The sequence below is a fragment of the Aquarana catesbeiana genome, linkage group LG03 (assembly GCF_042186555.1).
Source record: "Aquarana catesbeiana isolate 2022-GZ linkage group LG03, ASM4218655v1, whole genome shotgun sequence".
Classification (NCBI taxonomy): domain Eukaryota; kingdom Metazoa; phylum Chordata; class Amphibia; order Anura; family Ranidae; genus Aquarana; species Aquarana catesbeiana.
The window spans coordinates 119,198,950-119,225,677 of NC_133326.1; the positions used below are offsets into that span (position 1 = coordinate 119,198,950).

General features: G+C 43.3%; 1 protein-coding gene across 2 annotated transcripts in view; it reads left to right on the top strand.

Annotated features, from left to right (window-relative positions):
* Positions 1-26,519, top strand: part of INSYN1 (inhibitory synaptic factor 1) — a 49,919-nt gene extending 23,400 nt beyond the window's left edge. Inside the window, exons 1-3 of one of the 2 annotated variants that reach the window (XM_073619078.1) lie at positions 5,452-5,591; positions 17,509-17,705; positions 25,720-26,519. In XM_073619078.1, the coding sequence (XP_073475179.1) occupies positions 17,679-17,705; positions 25,720-26,313 (621 nt within the window). In that variant the 5' untranslated portion in view covers positions 5,452-5,591; positions 17,509-17,678 and the 3' untranslated portion in view covers positions 26,314-26,519. Of the gene's footprint in view, positions 1-5,101; positions 5,592-17,508; positions 17,706-25,719 lie in introns of those variants that run through there. The other variant, XM_073619077.1, reaches the window with a different exon arrangement.
* Positions 26,520-26,728: the final 209 nt, after the last annotated feature.

A 26,728-nucleotide genomic window follows, 5' to 3' on the forward strand; every position in this document is an offset into this window, starting at 1 on the left:
TGATGGGGCACAAGTGGCTGCATATGATGGGCACAAGTGGGTGCATTTGATGGGCACAATGGCTGCAATTGATAGCACAGTGGCTGCATTTGATGGGCACAAGTGGCTGCATATGATGGGCACAAGTGGGTGCATTTGATGGGCACAATGGCTGCAATTGATAGCACAGTGGCTGCATTTGATGGGCACAGTGAGGCTGCAATTGATGGGGATTTTTTTTTAATTTTCTCATTTTGTTTGCGCCCCTCCAAAAAATTTTGAGCACCAGCGGCCACTGATGCTTAGTATCTGTATTTGGCTGTAGTGTGAATTTCTTGCACAGAAGAAAAGCATGGAAATCTATTTTCATAAAAAAGAACAAAAAAGATCTAACCAATTCTCCCATCTATGCCAAACAGCGCAGATAGATGAATCTATCACTGCAGCTATTGTGTTCTGATGCCAGCAGCTGTAAAAATACCTGAACAATGCCTGATTTTGATTGGCCTGTTTGGCTGACAATTTTCTGTCCAATGTCTTTGATCTTTCAATTGAAGGATGTCAGACGGGAGGACCACCCACTGAGTGAATTTTGGCTTGTTTATCAATAGACCGCTGCTTCCCAAGGTTGCAACACAAATAGCTACCAGAATGCTTAGAAAGCTGTATGATTGTGCTTGCATGTCCAACTAGCCCTACTAATAATCATTAGGTAGGATATAGTCTTACTGCTGCATTTATGACTAACTTAATAGTAAAATCATGTATTTTAGAACTAAACACCCCAATTGCAACCAAGTTATTTATCTTGTAACAAAACATTATGAGTCATTCACTATTCAACTGCCTATCTTCTCCTATTTTTACTTATTCCACTCAGTTCTGTTCTTCTTGACCCTGAGCTTTATTCTGTGTCAGTTCTGTAAGGATGAAAAGATAAATAATGTTGACAGCATGTGACTTCATTATGTAGCAACTGTATGTAATGGGACATCAGTTGGTGACTCTGTATTAAAGCTGAAGTGTATTCTGCTTATCTCTTTCCTTTCCTTCGGTTCATGCTTTCCCATCTTAATTGCAAAGGATTTTTTTTTTTTTAAATAAACCTCTCTGTTTACATACCTTATTTGGATCCATTGATGGCATGTCTATTGCAAGGTGTGTGGGGATGCTATTCAGAATGAATGGCACCACATTGCACACATGTAACCTACGTTGTGGCAAAGCCAAAATGCATCACAAAAGCGCATGTAACACAGGGGGGAACGGTTACCCAGGCTCTATGGGGTCTCATGATTTCTAATGGCAGCCCTGCTCACATGAGATGCTGAACCCCCATGATTGAAACATCAGAAATCCAATCAATGAGAGAGACAGGCCAGGGACAGCAAAGTTGGGGAGGAAAGCACTAGATGATGGTGGATATTTTTAGCCAGGCAATGAGGAGGGCTTTATCTGGCTTACTGCAACTTCTAATGCACACTGTGAGAAGCAGGGGTATAGATAAGGTCGGGGTGTGTATCCTGTACAAGTGCCGCTGCACTGCTTCTCAACAGTGCATAGAGTGGGTGCCACCGAGATACATGGGTATTTTGTAGCACCCCCTTAGCATCTTCATCTCACAGATCTCATGATATATTATATTTACCCAACCACCACTGTAACGCCACCTCCCACCCACTGATGTCAGCTCTAGTAGTTGGTTGCTAGGACCACCCCGGATCCTAACAACCAACCAAGTGCTTGCTCCACCCCCAACATTCAGAGGAGGAGGATGGAACTTCAGCCTCCAGACCTGCTGCCAGTGCCCCTCCCTCCAGCTTTCACTTGTGGTTACGGCCTGCACTGAGAGCCTAATTGGACTCTCTTGCAAGGGGGGTAAGGAGCCTATGGAGACTCTGATTTAACGTTGGGAAGGCGGCTCTGAAGACCCTGATGTAAGGGGAGGCTCTGATGTAAGTGGAGTTACTCTGGGGACCATGATGTAAGGGGTGGGTGAATCTGGGAAACCTGATGAAGGAGAGGGGACTCTGGGGGACCTGATGTAAGGAAGGGTGTCACTGGGGACCCTTATGCAAGGAGGAGGAGCGCTGGGGACCCTGATGTAAAGTGGGGGTGACACTGAGGATCCTGATATAAAGAAGGGAACTCTGCTGTAGGGGGCAGGGGCTCTGGGGCTCCTGATATAAGGGGGAGAGTGACTCTGGGGACCCTGATATAAGGGGGAGGGTGACACTAGGGACCCTGATGTATGAGAGAGGCTGACTCCAGGGACCCTGACTAAGGGGGGGGAATTCTGAGGACTCTGATGAAATGGGAAACTATAATGGGAATTCATGATGTAAGGGGGGACGGGAAACTGAAGTGAACAGGTGAACTCGCCCTGACTGCTACACTCTATTTGTTGTTTTGTATGTTACTTATCCTGATCCCTGCACTCGGTACATTATGTTGTACGTTACATAGTCCTGACCAAAGTGTTCATTGTCTCAACAGTTGCTGGTTTTAATGACGTTCTTCTTTAATGTAGGCTCAAAAAGACAAAGTGATCACTTTCTGTGTGCAGAAAACCATATGTGATGGAAATGTTAATTTTTTTTTAAATGTGATCCTTAGTTCAGATGTTTATTTGTATCCCTGATACTTAGTAGGAGTAGGAGTATCTTGTGGGTTCAAGGACTGTGGTATATATGTGCAGTGTACACAGCAACTAGGCACAGATTCTGTTTAACCATCTCCCTTTTTCTTGGGAAGGTGCAAGTGATCAGCACAGGGCCAATCAGTACTATCCAGACAGAGGGTCAGGGGTCCTGCAGCCTCATAGGGCAGTCAGAGGAGAATGAAAACTCCTCCTACAAGCTTAAACCAGACACTCATAGAAGTCATATGATTGCTATATACTGCTGAAAAGAAAAGGTATTTAGCAGTCTACATTTACTAAAATAATTGCTTTTCTATAGTTGCCAACATTGTAAAAAAATTTATAGGGACACTTTTTTTGCCTGCAGGCGGAGTCTTGTTATAATTAGGGGGCGTGGAATTCATTTGTAGGCATGACATAACGGAGAAAGAAAAAGGGTGGAGCTGCGAAAAATGGGCATGGTTTATGTGGAACATTGGGCGTGGCTTAAAGGGGTGTGGTTAGAGTCTGAGATGAACAATGGATGGAGGGAGAAAGAAAGGGAGAAAGAGGGAGGGAGAGAGAGAGAAAGAAAGTGATAGGGGGGGAAGGAGAGAGAAGGAAGGAAATAAAGAGGGATGGAGGGACAGCAGGTCCAGATCCTACACCACAATAGCATAGCCTCCAGCAGAGTTCGTCCTTACATCAGGTGCCCCCAGCAGGGTCCGTCCTTACAACAGGTGCCCCCAGCAGAGTCCGTCCTTACATCAGGTGCCCCCAGCAGAGTCCATTCTTATATCAGGTGTCCCCCAGCAGAGTCCGTCCTTACATCAGGTTCCCCCAGCACAATCCGTCCTTACATCAGGTGCCCCCAGCAGTCCGTCCTTACATCAGGTGCCCCCAGCAGAGCCCAGTCCTTACCTCAGTGTCCCCAGCAGAGCCCAGTCCTTACATCAGTGTCCCCAGCAGAGCTCAGTCCTTGCATTAGTGTCCCCAGCAGAGCCCAGTCCTTACATCAGTGTCCCCAGCAGAGTCCATCCTTACATCTGGTGCGCCCAGCAAAGCCCAGACCTTACATTACTGTCCCCAGCAGAGCCTAGTCCTTACATCACTGTCCCCAGTAGAGCCCAGTCCTTACATCAGTGTCCCCAGCGGAGCCCCAGTCCTTACATCAGTGTCCCCACTCGTCGGACACACGTGATGGAGGTTTGGCGGCAGCTCCATGATTTTCCGTTTCCATCCCCTATCCATGCAGCCAGTCGGCTTCAGTGTACAAGAGAATTGTCTACTTGTACACTGAAGAGAGAAGCCGATTGCCTGTACGGATCGGAGGCCCCTCCCTTCTCCACTGAACACACGGGGAAAGAGATCTCGCGGTGATGGCGGCCATCTTTTTGTAGCCTGCGGTCTTTGCCAAAGACAGTCCCAATTCCTGGGACAAAAGCAAAATCCTGGGATTTTAATTGGGACGAGCTCCGATTGGGACGAGGGTCCCAAAATCGGGATTGTCCCGGGAAAATCTGGACTGTTGGCAAGTATGCTTTTCCATGTTCTGTGTACTGTGGGAGACCAGATATAGTGAATGCAGGGTCCTGGGTTTAGTAACATTTTAAGTCACGGCCAATAATGAGCACAATGAGAACCACACCCAATATTTGCCATGGTGTGCTGCGCGCTGCACTTTCTTTTTTACAGATAGGAGACATATGATCTTGCACACAGGCCCACTGCTTTTAGAAAACACTCCCGTAGCCAACCTTACTGAGCAAGTGTAAATGGTACCATCTTGTGTCATTGTTGCAGTTTGAGAGAGCTGAACCCATCCCTCAAGAAAAAAAATGATCTGTGGCCCTGGTAAAAAGTTAATTGTGCAGTGAAATCAGAGTAATGCTGGCCATACACGATTTAAATCCTGGCAGGTTCCTGCTGAACTGGCCAAGATTCTAATTGTTAATGGGCAGGCTGAATGTACCAAGTTGATCGATCGATCAATTTGGGTACAACCAGCCTGCCAGATTCCCTTGCGATTGTTAGGGGCTGCTATAGCCGTGTCTCCCTGTCTTCTCCTGGCGGGGGCAGGGAGAAGACAATGGCCCGGCAGGAGGGATTCTTGCATCAACACTGTCTGTGTTGATGGGGGAATCAAGCTAATTTCTTTCCTGCAACCCGTGGTTGCAGGAAAAAAATTAGCTCCGTGTATGGCCGGCCTAAGTCATTCCAATACAGGAGATGAGCTGCAAGACTGAAGGTAAGGCTGGATGAGGGCTTTAGATTCATTTTTTTCAATTACTTGGGGAATATAATTTCACTGAAGCAAGGGCAATAAAAAACAAAAAATATTTGTTTGGTTTTATGTTTTTTGTGTTCTCTTTAGCATTTTCTATGGTATAAAATGTATGAAAAATAAGAAGTGGAAACCTTGTAACATTCCATACCAGTAATTTATCATTTGCACCTTTTTCAATAACTATGTATAATTGTCATCTTATTTTCTTTACACAGGGCCCAGTTCTCCATTCTGGATCTTCATGACCTGCCATCCTTTCTGCTGAAGTTGTGCTGCACATTAAAACTCTCCCATCAGATATCTTCTTTCATGCCCCTGCCTTCCTTATTAGACCAGACACTGTTAACCAGGTGTACCTGTAGCCTCAAAAGTAGTGTCTGCCTGACCTTATACCATTTTTTAGCCCTCCTGAAGAGGGGGCTGGGGAGCACAGTGAGAGACGGAGTGTAGGGAGGGGGTGCAGGGCCAAAGGGGGTTTAGACGTTAAGATGCAGAGCTCCCCCCAGAGGAGAGAAGCTGTAGAGGAGGCTGGAGGCCTCTCTCTGAATCATGTGCTCTCGGGGGGTGGGGAAGACCACGGAGCAAGGGGGACGGAGTGGAAGAGCTGGGGAGAGGGAAAGAATCCGAGGGAGAGTACGGGCAGTCATTGGTCAGCTAGAGGGAATTTTACGGGATCTCAAGCAAGTGGCCAAAGAGCTGAGAGAGGTGAGTGACTGTAAAATCTCCATAAACACGTTTATACCACAAAGCTTTGCTCAGCATTCAGAACTTTGCATGCAGCAAAAATTAAATGTATTTGTACTTTTATTCCCCACAGTTTTCTATTCATTAAAAACCTGCTGTTTCAGTTTCCCTCATTATAGTGCCTTATGGTGCAATAGTTACATTTGCGTAATATCTACTGTCTGAACAACTCTCTACTTACCTATGATCCCCAAAGCATTGCAAATGGAAGCTACAATAAATCATTCATATCACTTTTTTATGGTACAGTATATAACATCTTCCTGAAACTAGATCTGTAAAGGCACTGCTGCTTTCCCTAGAATAGCTCAGTTCAGGATGCCAGATGCCCTGTGTACACGATATGATTTTCCGACAACAAAATCCATGTTTTTTTTCCGACGGATGTTGGCTCAAACTTGTCTTGCATACACACGGTCACACAAATTTTGTCGGAAATTCCGGACGTCAAGAACCCGGTGACGTACGACGAGCCGAGAAAAATGAAGTTCAATAGCCAGTGCGGCTCTTCTGCTTGATTCCAAGCATGCATAGAACTTTGTGAGTCAGAATTGTGTACACACGATTGGATTTACGACAACAGATTTTGTTGTCGGAAAATTTGAGAACCAGCTCTCAAATTTTGTGACGGAAATTCTGATGGAAAATGTCCGATGGAGCCTACACACGGTCGGAATTCCCGACAACAAGCTCCCATAGAACATTTTCCATCGGAAAATCCTATCGCGTGTACGGGGCATTAGACCTACATTATGAAGTTGACATAAGGCTACAGAGTATAGTGTAATGCGTAAGGTGGAGTATCCACCGTAAAGTCTGTTATACAAACCAAAATTGATAAAGTAGATAAGGCAAAGCTTTTACCAGAACCTTTGATAAATAGCCTTAAAGGAACAAGAGATACAGTGGGGACAGAAAGTATTCAGATCCCCTTAAATTTTTCACTCTTTGTTATATTGCAGCCATTTGCTAAAATCATTTAAGTTCATTTTTTTCCTCATTAATGTACACACAGCACAATATATTGACAGAAAAACACAGAATTTTTGACATTTTTGCAGATTTATTAAAAAAGAAAAACTGAAATATCACATGGTCCTAAGTATTCAGACCCTTTGCTGTGACACTCATATATTTAACTCTACACCTTCATTTGAGTCCAGCTGTGTTTGATTATACTGATTGGACTTGATTAGGAAAGTCACACACCTGTCTAAATAAGACCTTACAGCTCACAGTGCATGTCAGAGCAAATAAGAATCATGAGGTCAAAGGAACTGCCTGAAGAGCTCAGAGACAGAATTGTGGCAAGGCACATATCTGGCCAAGGTTACAAAAAAAAAAATCTGCTGTACTTAAGGTTCCTAAGAGTACAGTGGCCTCCATAATCCTTAAATGGAAGACTTTTGGGATGACCAGAACCCTTCCTAAGGCTGGTCGTCTGGCCAAACTGAGCTATCGGGGAAGAAGAGCCTTGGTGAGAGAGGTAAAGAAGAACCCAAAAGATCACTGTGGCTGAGCTCCAGAGATGCAGTCGGGAGATAGTTGTAGAAAGTCAACCATCACTGCAGCCCTCCAACAGTCGGGGCTTTATGGCAGAGTGGCCCGACGGAAGCCTCTCCTCAGTGCAAGACACATGAAAGCCCGCATGGAGTTTGCTAAAAAACACCTGAAGGAATCCAAGATGGTGAGAAATAAGATTCTCTGGTCTGATGAGACCAAGATAGAACTTTTTGGCCTTAATTCTAAGCGGTATGTGTGGAGAAAACCAGGCACCGCTCATCACCTGTCCAATACAGTCCCAACAGTGAAGCATGGTGGTGGCAGCATCATGCTGTGGGGGTGTTTTTCAGCTGCAGGGACAGGACGACTGTAATCGAGGGAAAGATGAATGCGGTCAAGTACAGGGATATCCAGGACGAAAACCTTCTCCAGAGTGCTCAGGACCTCAGACTGGGCCAAAGGTTTACCTTCCAACAAGACAATGACCCTAAGCACACAGCTAAAATAACGAAGGAGTGGCTTAACAACAACTCCATGACTGTTCTTGAATGGCTCAGCCAGAGCCCTGACTTCAACCCAATTGAGCATCTCTAGAGAGACCTATAAAAATGGCAGTCCACCAACGTTTACCATCCAACCTGACGGAACTGGAGAGGATCTGCAAGGAGGAATGGCAGAGGATCCACAAATCCAGGTGTGAAAAACTTGTTGCATCTTTCCCAAAAAGACTCATGGCTGTATTAGATCAAAAGTGTGCTTCTACTAAATACTGAGCAAAGGGTCTGAATACGAATGTCGCGTACACGCGATTGGACTTTACGGCATACTTGGTCCGGCGTACCGGATTTCGTCGGACAATTCGATCGTGTGTGGGCTCCAGCGGACTTTGTTTTCTCAAAAGTTTGACGGACTTAGATTTGAAACATGTTTGGAAACATGTTTCAAATCTATCCGACGGACTCGAGTCCGGTCGAAAAGTCCGCTCGTCTGTATGCTAGTCCGACGGACAAAAACCGACGCTAGGGCAGCTATTGGCTACTGGCTATGAACTTCCTTGTTTTAGTCCGGTCTTACGTCATCACGTACGAATCCATCGGACTTTGGTTGATTGTGTGTAGACAAGTCCGTTCATTCGGAAAGTCCGTCGTAAAGTCCGTCGAAAAGTCTGCCGGGCAAAGTATGCCGTAAAGTCCGGTCGTGTGTACGCGGCATTAGGACCATGTGATATTTCAGTTTTTCTTTTTTAATAAATCTGCAAAAATGTCAACAATTCTGTGTTTTTCTGTCAATATGGGGTGCTGTGTGTACATTAATAAGGAAAAAAAGATTTTAGCAAATGGCTGCAATATAACAAAGAGTGAAAAATTTAAGGGGGTCTGAATACTTTCCGTCCCCACTGTATATTGTTCATACCTATATGTGTTTGAAGGACTATGAATACTATACACTATTAAACATGATGCCGAGGTCTTTATCCTGTACTGTGAAAACTTTAATAAATACCATTAAAAAAAAAAAGTATTGGGACACCTTCCTTTTGACGCACATGAACCTTAATGGCATCCCAGTCTTAGTCCGTAGAGTTCAATATTGCCTTGGCCCACCCTTTGCAGCTTCCCACCCCAGGCCTTTAAATGGACAATAAAGTAGAGCAGATGTCTAAGGAGATTATCTATTTGTTCTTCCCACTGTCAACATGTTTCTTATCTACACATGTGCACTGAAGCACACCAGATTTGTTTCTGTTATTCCCCTCCCTCTCCCATTCTAATGGCCTGTACACAAAAAAAAAAATCGGACGAAAAATACCGTTTTCGGTGCGATCGTACGATAATCGGATCGTTAGTACATAGCTTTCGAGAGCCGATCACAACAGTTCATCAGATATTATTTGACCGGACAAGCAGGAAAATTTCCCTCGTACGATACCAGATTGTACGATTTTCGTTTAGTCAGTACAGTTGTCGTTCGAAAATACAATACAAATACATTACAACACATGACATCACTTCCATTATTTTTTTCTGTCATACGAGAATTTTCGTGACTTTAGTAACCTATTCAAATCCTCCTTGCGACTTTTAAGCGAAAAAAAGTCGTACGATCTGTCGTACGATATTCGGATCGTGTGTACGGGCCATAAGCCTAGATTCGCACATATACGGTGCGGTGAAATGCAGTGATCCCTGCCTGTCTCCCACACCACATTGCAGTCGCACTGTGTTTGTGATCAGCTGTGGGTGTCAATACAAAGTTAATGAAACGCCAAAACGCATTGCAAATGGAGTGCTGTTTGCCTGCACAGGATCGCATGGTACAAAACGATCATGCAATCCGCATGTGGTGCAGCTCCAAAATAGGAGCTGCACCACATGGGTGGGATGCGGTACAATTTGAGCCCATTCAAAATGAATGGGCTCAAATTACACCTCACTGAATCGCTTGTGAATTGCACAGGAATGTGGTCCAGTTTTTGTGCAATTCACATGCAGTGCATAGTGTAAACTGCGGCTAAGTGATGCTAAGTCATTTATTTACAGTAGTTGCATTTAAAGCCTGGCTCTGGAAAACTTGATATGATCTTTCTGGGAAACTTGCTTATTTAGGTCTGGGGGACTTGTTAAAGCATAGCTCCCAACTGTCCCTGATTTCGAGGGACTGTCCCTGATTTGGAGCAATGTCCCTTTGTCCCTCTTTCCTCCTCATTTTGGTCTGATCTATATAGATGTATATAAAATGCACTTTTTATCTTTCAAAAAGTGTTTTCCAGTGCTAAACCTTTCATCTGATTTCTAAATTGCTGCATATGTAAATTCCAAAAGCCAATATAAAGGAATAGTAGTGTTAAAAAAGCACTTTTTTGTTTAAACAATCTTGTTTTTTTATGTACAATTCTCCTTTAAGGGGGCGTGGCAAGGGGTGTGTCCTATGCCTGCATACTTTTGCTGGTAGGTGTCCCTCATTCCCATTTCAAAAAGTTGGGAGGTATGGTTAAAGTAAACTTACTTACCTCATCCCCTTCTCCTCCACGCTGTTAGACCAGTCCCTGCAGCATCTTCTCCCCTCCATACTTCAAAGGTCTAAGGTTCTGACGCCAATAAAAACAAATGCAGGTGTAGCGCTGCCTGCCAGGGAAGCGGTGGATTGGGCAAGGTAAAAGTGCTTTGACACTCCCAGATTCTAAACTAGCAATCTACCTAAGGGTTGTTCACGTTTTTCTGGAGTTGAGCTTTAAAATATATTTCACGGATTCTTTTTTAGCAAACGTATAACTGAATTAATTGGTAATTATATCTGCCTGGGGTTCGGCTTTAATTAAATTCTTTTACATCACAGTAGGTTACATACAGTTATTTCTTGTAAGTCTTTAGTACCAGCAATATTGGAAGTCAGTAGGAAAGGTAATGGTTTTTGATACCTGATGTCTTTAGCACTGTGCAGAGACACAAACTCCCTCCTAGTATAATATACCTTAAACAAAAGTAGAAGTGGTGAATCCTTACATTTTACAGGTAGTCCAGACACAACAGATTTCCTGATAGCTTATACATTTCACAGATTTCTGGTTAACTCCAGTCATATTTGTGTTTTTAATAAATACAAAAACTGTAGCTGCTGACTTGTATTAAACAGACATTCACCTGTCCCAGGATCCAGCGCTGTGCTCACCCAAGTCGTTCTTTTTATCAGTGTTCTATCCCTGGCGCCAGAATCTCAACTGTGGGCACCCGGCTGTGACAGCTTGTGGCTTCACAGCTGGGTGCCCGCTGTGCATGTGCGAGCCACGCCGCGCATTGTGAATGGTCCCGCAGCCTTCTGGGACCTGTGACATATCCCAGAGGACTGCAGGGAGGGGGGAGGAGAACTTCTGCTTGGATCACCGCTTGGATCACCTAGGAGGTGGCAGAGGGTACCTGTCAAAACCAGATACCTGCCCCCCCTCCAAAAAAAGTGCTATTTCTTAACCACTTGCTGACCGCTGCACGCAGATATACATCAGCACAATGGCAGCAGTGGGCAAATGGGCGTACCTGTACATCCCCTTTAATTGGTGGGGCTAGTGGGCGTGCAAACGCACCCGCCGCATACAGCATGACCGTGCCCACGGGACTCGCGGACTCGATGTCTGCTGGTGTCTCGGCGATCGTGGGAGATGCCTATGTAAACAGGGTATTTCCCCGTTCTGCCTAGTGACATGACAGAGATCACTGCTCCCTGTCATCAGGAGCAGTGATCTCTGTCATGTGAGTGGTAGCCCATCCCCCCCACAGTTAGAATCACTCCCTAGGACACACTTAACCCCTTCTTCGCCCTCTAGTCTCTGCCAGTGTCATTTACACAGTAATCAGTGCATTTTTATAGCACTGATCTCTGTATAAATGACAATGGTCCCAAAATGGTGTCAAAAGTGTCCGATGTGTCCACCATAATGTTGCAGTCATGATAAAAATCGCAGATTGCCACCTTAATGAATAAAAGAAAATTAATAATAAAAATGCCATAAAACTATCCCCTATTTTGTAGACGCTATAACTTTTGCGCAAACCAATCAATATACGCTTATTGAAATTTTTTTTACCAAGAATATCTAGAAGAATACATATCGGCCTAAACTGAGGAAAAAAATAGTTTTTTTATATATTTTTGGGGGATATTTATTATAGCAAAAAGAAAAAAAAAATATTGCTTTTTTTTTTTCAAAATTGTCGCTCTTTCTTTGTTTATAGTGCAAAAAATAATAACTGCAGAGGTGATCAAATACCACCAAAAGAAAACTCTGTTTGTGGGAAAAAAAGGATGTAAATTTTGTTTGGGTGTGACGTCGCACGACCGCGAAACTGTCAGTTAAAGCGACGCAGTGCTGAATCGCAAAAAGTGCTCCGGTCAGGAAGGGGGTAAAATCTTCCGGGACTGAAGCGGTTAAAGAGGAGTAGGGGAGGAGGCCTTAAAGTCCAAGGTGTTTTGGGTGAAGCTCCGCTTTAACTAACAGAGTATGGAAAATAAGAAACAGCAACCAAATAGCAGGACTAATGGATATATTGTATCTAATGATAATTCCTAAGTAGACATGCATAAATACACTATATTGTCAAAATTATTTGGACGCCTGCAGGGCCGGCCCAAGACATTGTGCTGCCTGGGCCCAAGAATGAAATGCTGCCCCCCCCCCCCCCCCCCCCAAAAAAAAAAAAAAAAAAAAATCACGCCCACCAAACGGCCCTCACATTCATTATTTTATATAATGATAACTAAAATTAAATTTATCAGAAAATCTGATTAAAAATGCCATAAATCTATTCCCTATTTTGTAGATGCTCTAACTTTTACGCAAACCAATCAATATATGCTTATTGAGATTTTAACCAAAAATATGTAGCAGAATACATATTTGGCTAAACTGATGAAGACATTTTTTACAGCCAATATCTATCTATAGGAAGGGTTTCCACCATCCCTGCTAAGTTTTATTTTATAGAGTATGTCTTATTTTTCAGTGTATTATATGTGAAGTTGCATATCAGAGACTGGTATTGTCGTAATATTGAAGCCTATTGAGATTTCTATACATTAAAGGATTCCAGCATGATTATTATGTTATTGATCAGTAAGTTAGCGCTGCACTTTTTTTTTTGTGATGTGGGAACACATAACAGTGCTTAGCGGCAGGCCTTTTACTGACACTTTTTTTTTAATTTTACCTCCAGTAGTTTATTGTAAATAGTAGTAGGTGATTACCTATTATACTAAAGATTGGCATGTGGAATAAATAAACATCAACAGATTTCAGTTGTACCCTACCAGGCCGGCCCCCCATGGACAATGTGCCTGGCTGCTGAGTTCATCACCCCATCCCTGCACTCAGTACACCGACTGGCAGCACTGACAGGCAGCAATGATTGGCACTGATCGGTGGCACTGATTGGCACTATTAGAAAGCATTGATTGGCACTGATTGACAGCACTGATTGGCACTATCAGGCAGCACTGATGGGCCCTGATTTGCACTGATAGGTGGCACCGATTGGCAGCACTAATGACACTGATAGGCAGCACTGATCGGCAGCACTGATTGGCAGCATTTAGTGGCACTGATTTGCAGCACTGATGGGCACTAATTGGCAGCACTGATGGGCACTGGTAGGTGCCACTGATTGGAAACACTAATTGGCACTGATAGGTGGCATTGGTTGGCACTGATTAGAAGCACTGATTGGCACTGACAGGTGGCACTGATTGGAAACACTGATTAGCACTGATTGGCACTAACATGTGGCACTGGCACTGACAGATGGCACTGATTGGAAACACTGATTAGCACTGACTGCCACTAACAGGTGGCACTGCTTGGCACTGACAGATGGCACTGATTGGAAGCACTGCTTGGCACTGACAGATGGCACTGATTGGAAGCACTGCTTGACACTGACAGATGGCACTGATTGGAAGCACTGCTTGACACTGGCAGGTGGCACTGACAGATGGCACTGATTGGCACTGGCAGGTGGCACTGATTGGCACTGACAGAGGAGAGGGAGTTTCACACTGAGCAGATATTGACGCTTAGGTAAACTGTGTGTGAAACTGACATGTAATGTAACTTCATGCATAGAGAGACCAGCTGTCAAAATTCATCATTGATGTCAGGGGTGGGCGAGACCAGGGGTTGGCGGGACCCAGCAGCTATTAAACAACAGCCAATGATTGGGCTGCTTAAGAAAGGGGGTGGGGCCACATATACGTAGCGGCCCGCCCAGATCCCACCCCATTGGCTGGTGTTTGATAGCCGCCCACCCCAGACATCAACTTTGACAGCTGGTCTCTCTCTGCATTAGGTTACATTACATGACAGTGTCACACACTCTGCGGCTCTTACAAGCAGAACGATCTGCTCAGTGTGAAACTGTCCAACAGGCAGCAAGGGCTGCACACTCATTGGATGCAGCCTCTCACAGCAGTGACAGTCCCCCAGGCAGATCTCGGGAGACAGCCGTAAAGACCGTACGGGTACAACTTGTCACTGCCGGCTGTCGCCCCTCTTAAAATGCCACCTGGGACCATGGGCCCACTGGGTCCCATGGTAGGGCCGGCCCTGAATGCCTGCCTTTACACACACATGAACTTTAATGGCATCCCAGTCTTAGTCCGTAGGGTTCAATATTGAGTTGGCCCACCCTTTTGCAGCTATGCCAGCTTCAACTCTTCTGGGAAGGCTGTCCACAAGGTTTAGGAGTATGTCTATGGGAATGTTTGACCATTCTTCCAGAAGCGCATATGTGAGGTCAGGCACTGATGTTGGATGAGAAGGCCTGGCTCGTAATCTCCGCTTTAATTCAGTGAGTGAGTTTGGGTTGGAGGAACTTGACTGGCCTGCACAGAGTCCTGACCTCAACCCGATAGAACACCTTTGGGATGAATTAAAGCGGAGACTGTGAGCTAGGCCTTCTCATCCACATCAGTCCCCGACCTCACAATTGTGCTTCGAAGAATGGTCAAACATTCCCATACACACACTCCTAAACCTTGTGGACATCCTTCCCAGAAGAGTTGAAGCTGTTATAGCTGCAAAGGGTGGGCCAACTCAATATTGAACCATACAGACTAAGACTGGGATGCCGTTAAAGTTCATGTGCGTGTAAAGACAGGTGTCCCAATACTTTTGACAATATAGGGTACATCCATATCAGAAAATCTCAGACTAGTAAAAACACAGCTTTGAGCCAAGAATGACACATTTTTTCTAATAGGTTTCAATTGGAAAACATTTAAATCCTGGTTAAACGTTGTGTGAAACCTGGGTGAAAACATTTTAAACAAAGACCTGTTTTATTTGAATTCTGATCCTTGGTAAAGCTATATTAGCGTGTACCAAAAATAGAAATTCAGGCCACCTGGAGGATTTTGACTTTCTTCATGTGACTACAAATTATTTTAACCTAATCTTTAATGATGATTATTCTTGTGCTGTAAGCAGTCAGTCTATAAGCACCATTTAATGGCTGATTTTATAAATACACCAGTCTTTAAAGGGGTTAACCAGTAAATAAATAAATAAATACATAAATAAAGATGATTCTAGCATATTTAGGGCAGTATGTGCCCACTGAAAAATGCCCAAAACACAGACTTCCTTTACACTCCAAGCGTTCTTCCCTGGGTGTATACTGTCCTAAATGTTAATACCACTCGGCGCATCCTCCAGTGCCTTTCAGTCGCTTATAGAGTTTTACAGACTGCTGGCAGTGGGGCTGTGCCTTCTGCTCACACAAGTATGCCTGAGGCCTGACAGATTCACCTGCTGGGGATGCTGTTGGTGGGTTCTGTAATTGTGGCTATTTAGTCCTGGGAAATCCAAGAAGCTATAAGGCCGTGTTCACACTGGTGCGACAAACGCTCCAACATTGGAAGCTCATGTCGCACGACGTGTGAAAATCAATGTTTCCCTATGGGAGCCGTCTTAACTAGTCCGACACAAGTCGGTCCGACTTTGAAAACGCTCCCTGTACTGCTTTGGTCCGACTTTGATCCTACTTCAGCCCATTGAATATCATTGAAGTCGGATCAAAGTCGGATCGCCGTCTTGCCTGATCTGACTTTGGCATGCGACTTGTGCTCTGATGATCTTGAAATTTTAAATAAAAAACCGGCATGGGTTCCCCCTCCAAGAGCATACCAGGCCCTTCGGTCTGATTTGGATTTTAAGGGGAACCCCTTATGCCGAAAAAACAGCATGGGGGTCCCCCCAAAATCCATACCAGACCCTTATCCGAGCACGCAGCCCGGCCGGTCAGGAAAGGGGGTGGGGACGAGCGAGCGCCCCCCCTCCTGAACCATACCAGGCCACATGCCCTCAACATGGGGGGGTGGGCACTTTGGGGCAGGGGGGCGCACTGCAGCCCCTGCACCCCAAAGCACCTTGTCCCCATGTTTGGCCATGTTTTAGCCATTGGTTGTCAGGGTCTGCGGGCGGGGGGCTTATCGGAATCCAGGAGGCCTCTTTAATAAGGGGGCCCCAGATCCCGGCCCCCCGCCCTATGCGAATGAGTATGGGGTACATCGTACCCCTACCAATTCACCTGGGGGAAAAAAGTGTCAATAAAAAAAACACACTAGACCGGTTTTTAAAGTAATTTATTAGGCAGGTCCGGGGTCAGGGTTGTCGGGAAGAGGCCCTTGTCCTCATCAACATGGGGACAAGGTGCTTTGGGGTGGGGGGCCGCAGAGTGCCCCCCTGCCCCAAAGCACCCACCCCCCATGTTGAGGGCATGCGGCCTGGTACGTTTCAGGAGGGGGGGTGCTCGCTCATCCCCACCCCCTTTCCTGACTGGCCGAGCTGCGCGCTCGGATAAGGGTCTGGTATGGATTTTGGGGGGACCCCCACGCCGTTTTTTTCGGCGTAGGGGGTTCCCTTTAAAATCCATACCAGACCGAAGAGCCTGGTATGCTCCTGGAGGGGGAACCCATGCTGTTTTTTTATTTAAAATTTGGCGTGGAGTTCCCCCTCAAAAATCATACCAAACACAGTGCCTGTCATTGGCGGGGATCCAAGTCGGATCCCCATTCATTGAAGTCGGATCCAAAGTAGGACGAGTGTCGTGTCACACCAGTGTGAACCTGGCCTTAGGAGGTGAAAGTATCACCTCCTGAATGCCTGCACCGCTCTCTGAAAAGCAATCCATTGCAGATCTTCAGAGAGGAATGCAAGTCTAAACAAACCCTTAAGGTTGTTACACCTTGTTACTACACAAATATATCTGAATAATTACTATTTTTTTAAAACTGAAAAGGCCACATTAGTGTTCATACACCTTAGAAATTAAAGTGGAAGTAAAGTACAAGTAAACAACCATCCTCTCCACTCCTCCCAAGGCCTCCTGTTTTCTAGTTCCCTTTTCTCCTCCTCCCATTCTCATCTCCAGGACTCCTGCAGGGCCTCTCCCATCCTCTGGAAATTACTACCCCAATCTGTCTGGCTATCTCCTACTCTATCTCCTACTCTGTCCACTTTTAGGCAAACCCTGAAGACTCATCTCTTCAAGGAAGCCTATCCTTCCTTCAGCTAATAACCAAATCTTCAATTTCTCCCATCAGTTCATCCCTCACAGTTATTGTCTTTTCTTCCACCAGCCCCTCCCTATTAGATTGTAAGCTTGCAGGAGCAGGGCACTCCTAACCCTCGTGTATTGAATTGTATTGTTGGTGTATTGTCTCCCTTTATATTGTAAAGTGCTGCGCAAATTGTTGGCGCTATATAAATCCTGTATTATAATAATAATAATTATAAGTATTCTTAAAAATGCTGCTTCCCCCATTTTTTTTACTTATCTTGCATAGCCTGTATAAAAAAGAACAGTGTAAATACTTTTTTTTTTTCCAGTTAGGTCCGGTCACGCAATCCAGCAGTAAGGGAGCGCTTGACAATGGCTGTGAATTCCCAGGGCTGTGTCATCACCCATAGGCCCCCATTGTCCATCCATTGTTGGTGCTTCCTCTTCTCCCCTGCAGTAGCTACTCTCTGACACAGGGGAGCCGGAGCTGGTGGATCACATGGCTGCAGCAGAGTGGAGTAAAAAGGTATCTACACTGCTGTTTTTTATACAGGCTATGCAGGATAGGCAGGAGAAGGGGAGATAGCATTTTTAAGAATAATTTCTAAAAACCTTCTCGCCAACTTCAACTTCTCTTATTCGCTACCTTTTGGTCTGTTTGATACACCATTGGAAGTATTTTGTTGTGTCTGTTTGATAAGTGCAAAAAATACCTGTTGATCTTGTCCTGTGTACTCTGCAGACTTCCTGCGTTATCTTAAAGAGCCCATCTAGTTCTTAAATATTTTAATAAAAGAGAAATATGGGAAACATTTTTTTTTCTGAATCATACTTACCTAGGTGGATGCAGCATCGGTTTCATGCTTAATCTGTCCCCGGCTGGCTCTAAAACGAAAAACCGAGTGATCAAACACCGCCGATCGCTCAGTTCTCACAGCTCTGTGAGCAGAGAGCTGCTGACTGTCAGTCCCTGGCTCTCTGCTCTGCTCCCCCTGCACTCACTGGAGCGCTGGGCTGTGGAGAGGACGGGAGTGGCCATCTATGGTCACGATCCTTCCCGAGCCTGGTCCGGCTCTGTGACGTCAGCCAACAGCGGGCTTCAGCTTCATCATGACTATGATTAGTCAGTTATGATTAATGGGGGTACACACTATGAGAAAGTCAGATGAACGGCCGTCCACATTTCCACAAAGGTGCATATCACGTTGTAACCGACAGCGGTATGAACTTAATCCAAAAATCCTTAAACAACAAAAGTAAACGTTCTTTCTCGTATGATTCCTATGCTTGTTGCCACCTTCCTCCGGATCATTCTTTGCTCCTGATCATGCGCGTTTTTCTTTATTTGATTATTTTCATATGATTACTGTACACATTGAGCCAAAATCAGATGTTGCGTTCAGGTACGATAAAAATTTTCTAGTTTGCACCTTTGTTTTTGTTTTTTTGTCCAAACAGTCAGAATTGGCTGTCGAAAGTACTATACTAATGATAAGATAAACCGATCGTTTCTCGTAGAGTTTTTCTTCCAATTTTCTTATAGTGTGTACCCAGCTATAGTCAGGTTGAAAAAAAAAATCCATCTAGTTCAACCAGTAAGAAAACCTCCATATTCCCAATCCTATACCCACAGCTAATCCAGAGGAGTGCCAAAAAAAAAAAAAAAAATGCATGATCTAATTTGCTTCAGCGGGGGAAAAATATTCCTTCCTGATTCCCAGGAGACAATCCAGTATTCCTTGGATCAACTACCCCTGGTGTTATTACCTCTAAATGTTAATATCCTGTTATATTTTGTGCATTTAGAAATGCATCCAACTCTTTTTTAAAACAATCTACTGAGCTGGCCAGAACTAGTTCTTGAAGGAGTCTATTCCACATTTTGACAGCTCTTACTGTCAAGAAGCCTTGCATAAGTGAAGGTTAAATCTCTTTTCCTCCAGATGGAAAGAGTGATCCTTTGTCCTCTGTGATGACCTGAGATTAAATAACTCTACACCAAGTTCACTGTATGGAACACTTATGTATTTATAAATTCACTTTATCTAATCTTTCCTTGTAGCTGAAGTCTCCATGCCTCTTATCAGTTTGGTTGCCCTACTGTGCATTTTCTCTAGTTCTCTGATATCCTTTTTGTGAACTGGTGCCCAAAAATGAACTCTGTATCCCACATGAGTTCTTATTAATGATTTGTACAGGGGCAAAATTATGTCTCTCTCTTTGGATTCCATACCTCTTTTAATACAAGAAAATGTTTTGCTAACTTTAGAAACTGCAGCTTGGCGTTGAATGCTATTATTAAAGGGGCTGTAAACCCTTGTGTTTTTTCACCTTAATGCATTAAGGTGAAAAAACTTCTGACACTGACCAGCCCCCCAGCCCCTCGTTTTACTCATCTGAGCCCGTTCGTTCCCTCGGCGAAGATGCGCTCTACCTCTCTGCCCGTTGTTTCGGCTCTTGATTGGATAGATTGATAGCAGCCATTGGCTCCCGCTGCTGTCAATCAAATCCAATGACACAGGCACCGGGGTGCGGGGCCGAGTCCGGCATTCTGTGTCTATGTATGCAAATGCTGGACTCTGGAGCACGCCCGCACGGTAACCTCTAGGGAGAGCGCTTCTCCTAGAGGGTTTACTGATACGCAGAGGACCCCAGAACAGTAGAGGTAAGTATGACATGTTTGTTATTTTAAAAAAAACAAAAACGAGGGTTTACAACCCCTTTAGGCTTATGATCTACCAGAACACCAAGATACTTGTCCACCACTGACTCATCCAGCTGTTCTCCCCTAGTATATATGATGCATGTACGTTTTTAGCCCCCAGGTTCATAACTTTACAGTTATCAACATTAAACCTCATTTTACATAATTGCCCATTTAATCAGTACATTGAGGTCAGCTTGTAAATTGGAGACATCCTGTAAGGACGTTATTCCGCTGCATAGTTTGATGCCATCTGCAAAGACTGAAATGGTACTTTTAATCCCAAACTTTATATCATTTATAAATTTATTAAAAAGTAAGGGTCCCAACACCTTGGGGTACACCACTAATAACTCTGGACCATTTATAGTATGAATCATTAATAACTACTCTCTGAATATGTTTTTTTAGAAAGTTTTCTATCTATTTACAAACTGAATTTTCTAAGCCTGCAGACTTTACCTTACACACTAGCCATATGAGGGGATGTGTCAAGCACTTTTCACTTCACAAAATCCAAGTGTACTATATCTACAGCCACTCCTTTGTCTATGTTTTTGATTACTGCCTCATAAAAGAAATCAGATTTGTTTGACAACTTCTGTCTTTTGGGAATCCATGCTGACTATTGCCTAAAATATTATTTACTAGCGAAAACTCTTTTATGTGGTCTTTCATTAAACTCTCAAGTGCCTTACCAGCTATACAAGTTAAACTAACCGGTCTAGTAAAAACTTTGATCTCTTTTTAAATATAGGCAAAATATAGGAACCACACTGACCATACACCAATGTAGTGGTACCATGCCAGTCAAAAAAAGAGTCTCTAAAAATTAAAAACATTGGCTTAGAAATGACAGAGCTCCAGGTGTTTTATTCACCTTTATTCTGTCTAAGTTTTTCTGGACCATGTTATTTTTGAGCCATTGTGGATCATTTGGGGCTGTGTCCATACTATCCCCCGTTAAGGACTTGAGCTCCACCATTTTCCTTTGTATTCACAGAGCTGAAGGTATTTAATACATTTGCCTCCTCTTTATCCCCAGTCACCAACTCATAATTATCTTGTAAAGGGCCTATATGCTCAGATCTGACATTTTCACTGTTAATATATTTGAAGAATATTTTGGGGTTTGACCTAATATCTTTTGCAACCTATTGTTTGTTTTCAATTTTTGTGTGTATGTTTTACATATTCTAATATGTTATTTGTCATTTTTAAATGATGTAAGTGTTCCTTTATTTTTACATTTTTTAAAATGATCTTTGCTTATTATTTCTAGCTATTTTTATTTTGGACATGAGCCACATAGGTTTTACTTTTAGCCTTTTAAGGCCTGGTTCACACCTATGCAGGTTGTAGCTGATGCATATTCCAGATGCATTTTGCGTTTTTCAATACACGTTTTTGGTCCATTGAAGTCTATGGAACCAAAAACACAACCTGCTGGTCACTGGCCCTTGCTGTAAAATGCACAGATGTGAACGTGACCCATAGGAAACCATGTTAAATGGACTGTAGTGTGTTTCTGCAAAACTGAAAATGCACTAAAAAATGCATAGGTGTGAACCAGGCCCAAATATTTTGCCCAAGGGAATATATTTTGCAGTGTGTTTGCATAGTCTTTTTGAAGAATTCCCATTTCTGTTTTGTGTTTTTTAATGACAACATTCTCTCCCAGTTCTTATCTTGTGCAGATTAATTAGCCTTTATGTTTTGGAGATCCTAAAGTAGGAGTGTTTGAGTAGTTTAGCAAATTACACAGATCCTCCTTCCATATTGTAGGCTACTAGAATGCAACTGTGATTTAGTTTCATTGGCATGATGGGAGGAGTTGGTTTAAACATTGAGCTTACACAGATGGCATGTTTCCATGGAAATTATATTTCTGACATTTAAAGATCAGGATCAGATGCAAGAACAACATTTCTGTTTATTCTGGGTTGCACAGTATAGAACAGATACCATTTGTATTACTCAAAGTATAAAATATTTTTCCCATTGAATTGTGCATATCTTCATCTATTTATGTTTACACTGTCTATCTAAAATTAGGCTGGTACAGTAAGGGGAAAGAAAGTATCTTTGATGCCCAAAGTAACAAGGCAGAATCCTGCTGTTATTTTTCTAGGACAAGTTAGGGAATGGCATAAAAGGACCTGGCTGTTACAGGAACATACACACTAGATTTAATAAATCTGCCCCATTTCTTTGTGTATGCTTAAAGTATAAGTAAACTCAACCACCAATATATCATATTGGTAATTTTAACATCATAATGTAATTTTAGAATTTGTTTTCAATATTGTTTAAGCTGTGGATTCTCGTCAATTTATATTTGGTTTATTTTTTGCCTGCAAGCCTTCATGTTGCAACTATGGCAGAGTTGTACTCGGTTAAGGACTAATTCTTGGAACATTGATTCAGCTATGTTACATAGTTAGTCAGGTTGAAAAACGACACAAGTCCATTTAGTTCAACCAATAAAAAAATCAAAAAAAAAAAATCATGCAATCCCATATATACAATCCTATACCCACAGTTGATCCAGAAGAAGGCGAAAAACCCCAGCAGAGCATGCTCCAATTTGCTACAGCAGGGGAAATAAATTCCTTCCTAATCCCCTGAGAGGCAATCAGATTTTCCCTGGATCAACTTTACCTATAAATGTTAGTATCCAGTTATATTATGTGTATCTAGAAAATAATTCAGGCCTTTTTTAAAGAAATCTACTGAGCCGACCAGAACCACCTCTGGAGGGAGTCTATTCCACATTTTCACAGCTCTTACTATGGAGAAACCTTTCCGTATTTGGAGATGAATTCTCTTTTTCTCTATACGCAAAGCGTGTCCCCTTGTCCTCTGTGATGACCTTAAAGTGAATAACTCAACACTAAGTTCACTATATGGATCACTTATGTATTTATACATGTTGATCATACCCCCCCCTAATCTAGTCTTCTCAAAAGAGAATAAATTCAGTTCCTCTAATCTTTCTTCATAGCTGAGCTCCTCCATGCCTCTTATCAGTTTGGTTGCCCTTCTCTGCACTTTTCTCTAATTCCCCAATATCCTTTTTGAGAACTGGTTCCCAAAACTGAACTGCATATTACAGATGAGGTCTTACCAATTAATTGTACAGGGGCAAAATGATATCTCTCTCTCTGGAGTCCATACCTCTCTTAATACAAGAAAGGACTCTGCTCGCTTTGGAAACCACAGTTTGGCATTGCATGCTATTATTAGGCTTATGATCTACCAAAACCCCCAGATCCTTCTCCACTATGTATTCCCCCAGTTGTACTCCCCCTAATATATATGATGCATGCATATTCTTAGCCCCCAAGTGCATAATTTTACATATATCAACATTATACCTCATTTGCCACATAGTTGCTCTATTAAACAGTGATATATGCATTGCATTTTTCTGTTGCATTTATTAATAAAACACAAATCATACAAATATAAATTGGCCTGGTGATCCTTCCATGAAGGTTCTTTGTTCAGGCACTTTCTATTATAGGGTGATAATGTTCTGCCCTTGTGCTCCTTCATTGTCACCCTGTCACATGGGTTTCCAATGAATGTCTAGGTGACCATTCCAGTACAGATCCAACAGTGCGGGTCCACTCTTGTTACCATCAGAAAACCCACTCTAAAAAATGTCAAGCAGCATTCGCTAGAGTGCTTGTATACAGGAGGTGGTTGCATGTATAAATAGATGAACTTTACAGACAAGAGGGTATATCTTCCAAATGATGGAGGCTGCTTTTATTCAACAACATTGTTTCAAGGCAGGAGGGCTTTGTATAGGAAGTCCATCACATAGAACAAACTCAGTTTCTGCTGGTCTGAGCCACTAACTAAACTCCTGTCAGCTCCTTACTAACATGGTACCCCCTAATCAGTTCCCCAAAACAAACAGGCAGAGTTTGAACATTTATAGTGTTCTGTCACCGATCAGCCTTTTCACCCAGCAGCAGGCTCCCATAGTAGAGAAAGTAAGTGAGAGGGCCCTGAGCATCAGTCAGCTCACATATATAAATATCTGTGCACAGCTGAGACTAATAATGAAGTTTTTTATTTTTATCATTTTTTTAAATTATATTTTACAAATGTTTTAATCATTTTTTACAATATTTATTTATATTTTACAGTTTTTTTTTTTTTAAGAGCACCATTGGGGGCTTTGGTCAAATATCAAGAGTCTAAACATACCCCTGATGTCTCACTACTGAGATGGGGAAAGGGACTGAGGACTAAGATTCCCCAGTTTCTTTCTCTGCAGACTCAGCTGCACTGAACAGTGAATGAATGGAAAGTACTCTGTGCTAAGCAACTTCCTGTTCATTTACAAACTGAAGCATAATAAACCGTGTTTACTATGCTTCAGTTATGATTGAACACAGTGATTGATGAGAGGAAGGAAGGGGCCTATAAATTACATATTTACCAGTCTCTTCCCCAGCTCTCCATTCATAAATATGCCCCATAGCAGTTAGCAAAAGAGGAGAGAAGGTAGGCTGGCAGTGCTGCAGGGTAGGGGGGTGTGACATGGGCGCCCAGGCAGCAGGGGGAATCTGCACCACACGGGGTGATTACGCCTTTGGGCTGCAGAAAAGAACAGAACGTAATAATATTCTGAGAAAATTATTACTTTTTTTCTCCAAATCAGTCATTCTGGAGCCTATCCCCATGTGTAGGCGAGAAACCTATGTGACACGTATACACCATCCACAATCCTGCCAGCCAGTGCCTAACAACATGGTCCTGTGGCCACTCATACTGTAGCTGCATTTCAAAATGTATGCACTGTTATAGTATTTATATTGTTTGTTTCTCTTTATTTGCTTTGTTTTTGTGCTTTTTCTTAAAGCATGTACATTATTTTAACCATTTTTAGTATCTTTATATAAAAGGCACAGACTTTCTCTCCATAAAAGTCTATCAACATGTAATTGTGGTTAACTGTGAAACTGCATAAGGGGGCTACTGAGAGCAGAAAAACCTGTTATTTGAGACAAATGTAAAAAAACGTTGCTTGCTTTACTGACTTGGTGAGCAGTATCCTATCTGTAAGCATTTTCAGAAGGCCATTAACTCAAAGACTGAGGTTTGCCAGCCCTAGCCTCCAGTGGCGATAAATGCTCATTAAGAGACATTGGGGTTGATTTATATAAGGTGAAAGTGGCTGTTGACTTTGCAAGGGAATTTGTCCCAGAGCTTAGCCAAAGTGGTGAAGATTCACTTTACAAAGAAGACCCAATTACGTGCAAGGGATAAAAATGGGCTTTATGGATACTAAAGTGGCCTCTTAGTCAATTATCATATGCCATTAACATATCTTAATTGCTCTTCAGGGTATCCTAAAGACAACTTTAAGTGAACTTGTCCTTTAATTTCTTATACCCCTCTGAGTGTAACCCACCCAGTAACATACTTACCTTACCCCACAATCCAGTGATGCTAATTGTGCTCCCCAGCCTGGCACCACACAGCCTTCAGGTAGCTCTTCTTCATATTGTGCATGTGCACCATAGCACCCTTCATTTCTTTGGGATGGTGGTACTCATGGCGGCTACAAACCATAAAAAAGGAGCCCAAACTTGGGCATGCTAGATTTTAGACTTCTACAAGTGCACAAGATGTGTGAACATGACTTTGAACACTTACTGTTACATGTATAATAATGCCCTACTGGTATGAACCTGCTTTGTTTGGGTAATATACACACAAACATCCCTTGTTTCTAGATGAAAAAAATCAGTTTGAACATATTTTGTAATTAACTTGCTGTGATGAAAAGAACTAACCCTGTATTTGTATATTTTAGGTGGTGGAGCAGATAGACAGACTTACCTCGGACTTTGAGTTTGAACTAGACACTGATGACTGGACTCCAGGAACTGTTAGTAGCACATCCAGCAGTGAAAAGGGAGGTCCTCTCTGTGACCTGGGACCCCTGGATTTCCTGAGTTCAGACAGCTGGGAGTTCTGTTCTTTCCTAGAAGCCTCCACACCTTCTGACTCTGGAGATGGCTCAGACCGCCCCCCTGACTTCAGGCTTCTTAATGGAGGAGCCACACCCAATGGGCCAGATTCGTCTAGTGAAGAAACTCCCATGGTGCCACCACAGAAACCCCTTCCATCAAGGACACCTGGTTCCAGGGACCGGGTGAGGTTCAGTGACAAAGTTCTATACCATGCACTCTGCTGTGATGACAGCGAAGATCCCCCCTATAGCCAGGAGACCCCTCGGGACCCTCCAAGAGCATCTGTCCCTTGTGCTACTATACGGAGCAACAAAGGGGGAATCTCTGGGGTCCGAAAGGGGACCAGGAGCTGCAGTACCCAGACAGTGTGTGACAAGAGCACCCAGACTGTGTTACCATATGTGCCAAAAAAGGGGAAGAAGGAGCAGAGTTGAATGGTGGAATAATGAGGATAATAGATAGTATGGGAGATGAAAGTGTGGAAGCAATCAGGGCAATAAAGTGGGGTTTTAAACCATCAGAGCTATTTGAATGGGTGTACTGTACAAAGACATGACAGCAAGACTGCTGTGTGTACAGTGAGGGAGAGCTAAATAAAATAGGTGTCATGGTGACATCTGCACACTAATCTTGTATGGGCAATATATGGTGCACTTTTTAACCTTTCTTATGAACTGTGGGGAGAGAGGGCAGTAGAGCGCGGCCTCTCATAACCCATCCTATAACCTCACATTTCTTGCTGTAACCTCATATGTCTTTCTGTCCCCGAGCCAGCAAAATCTTCACATCACCTATATACTATTAAAGAGAGAAGAAAACACTGTGTCCATTGAGTATTTTTAACAAGGG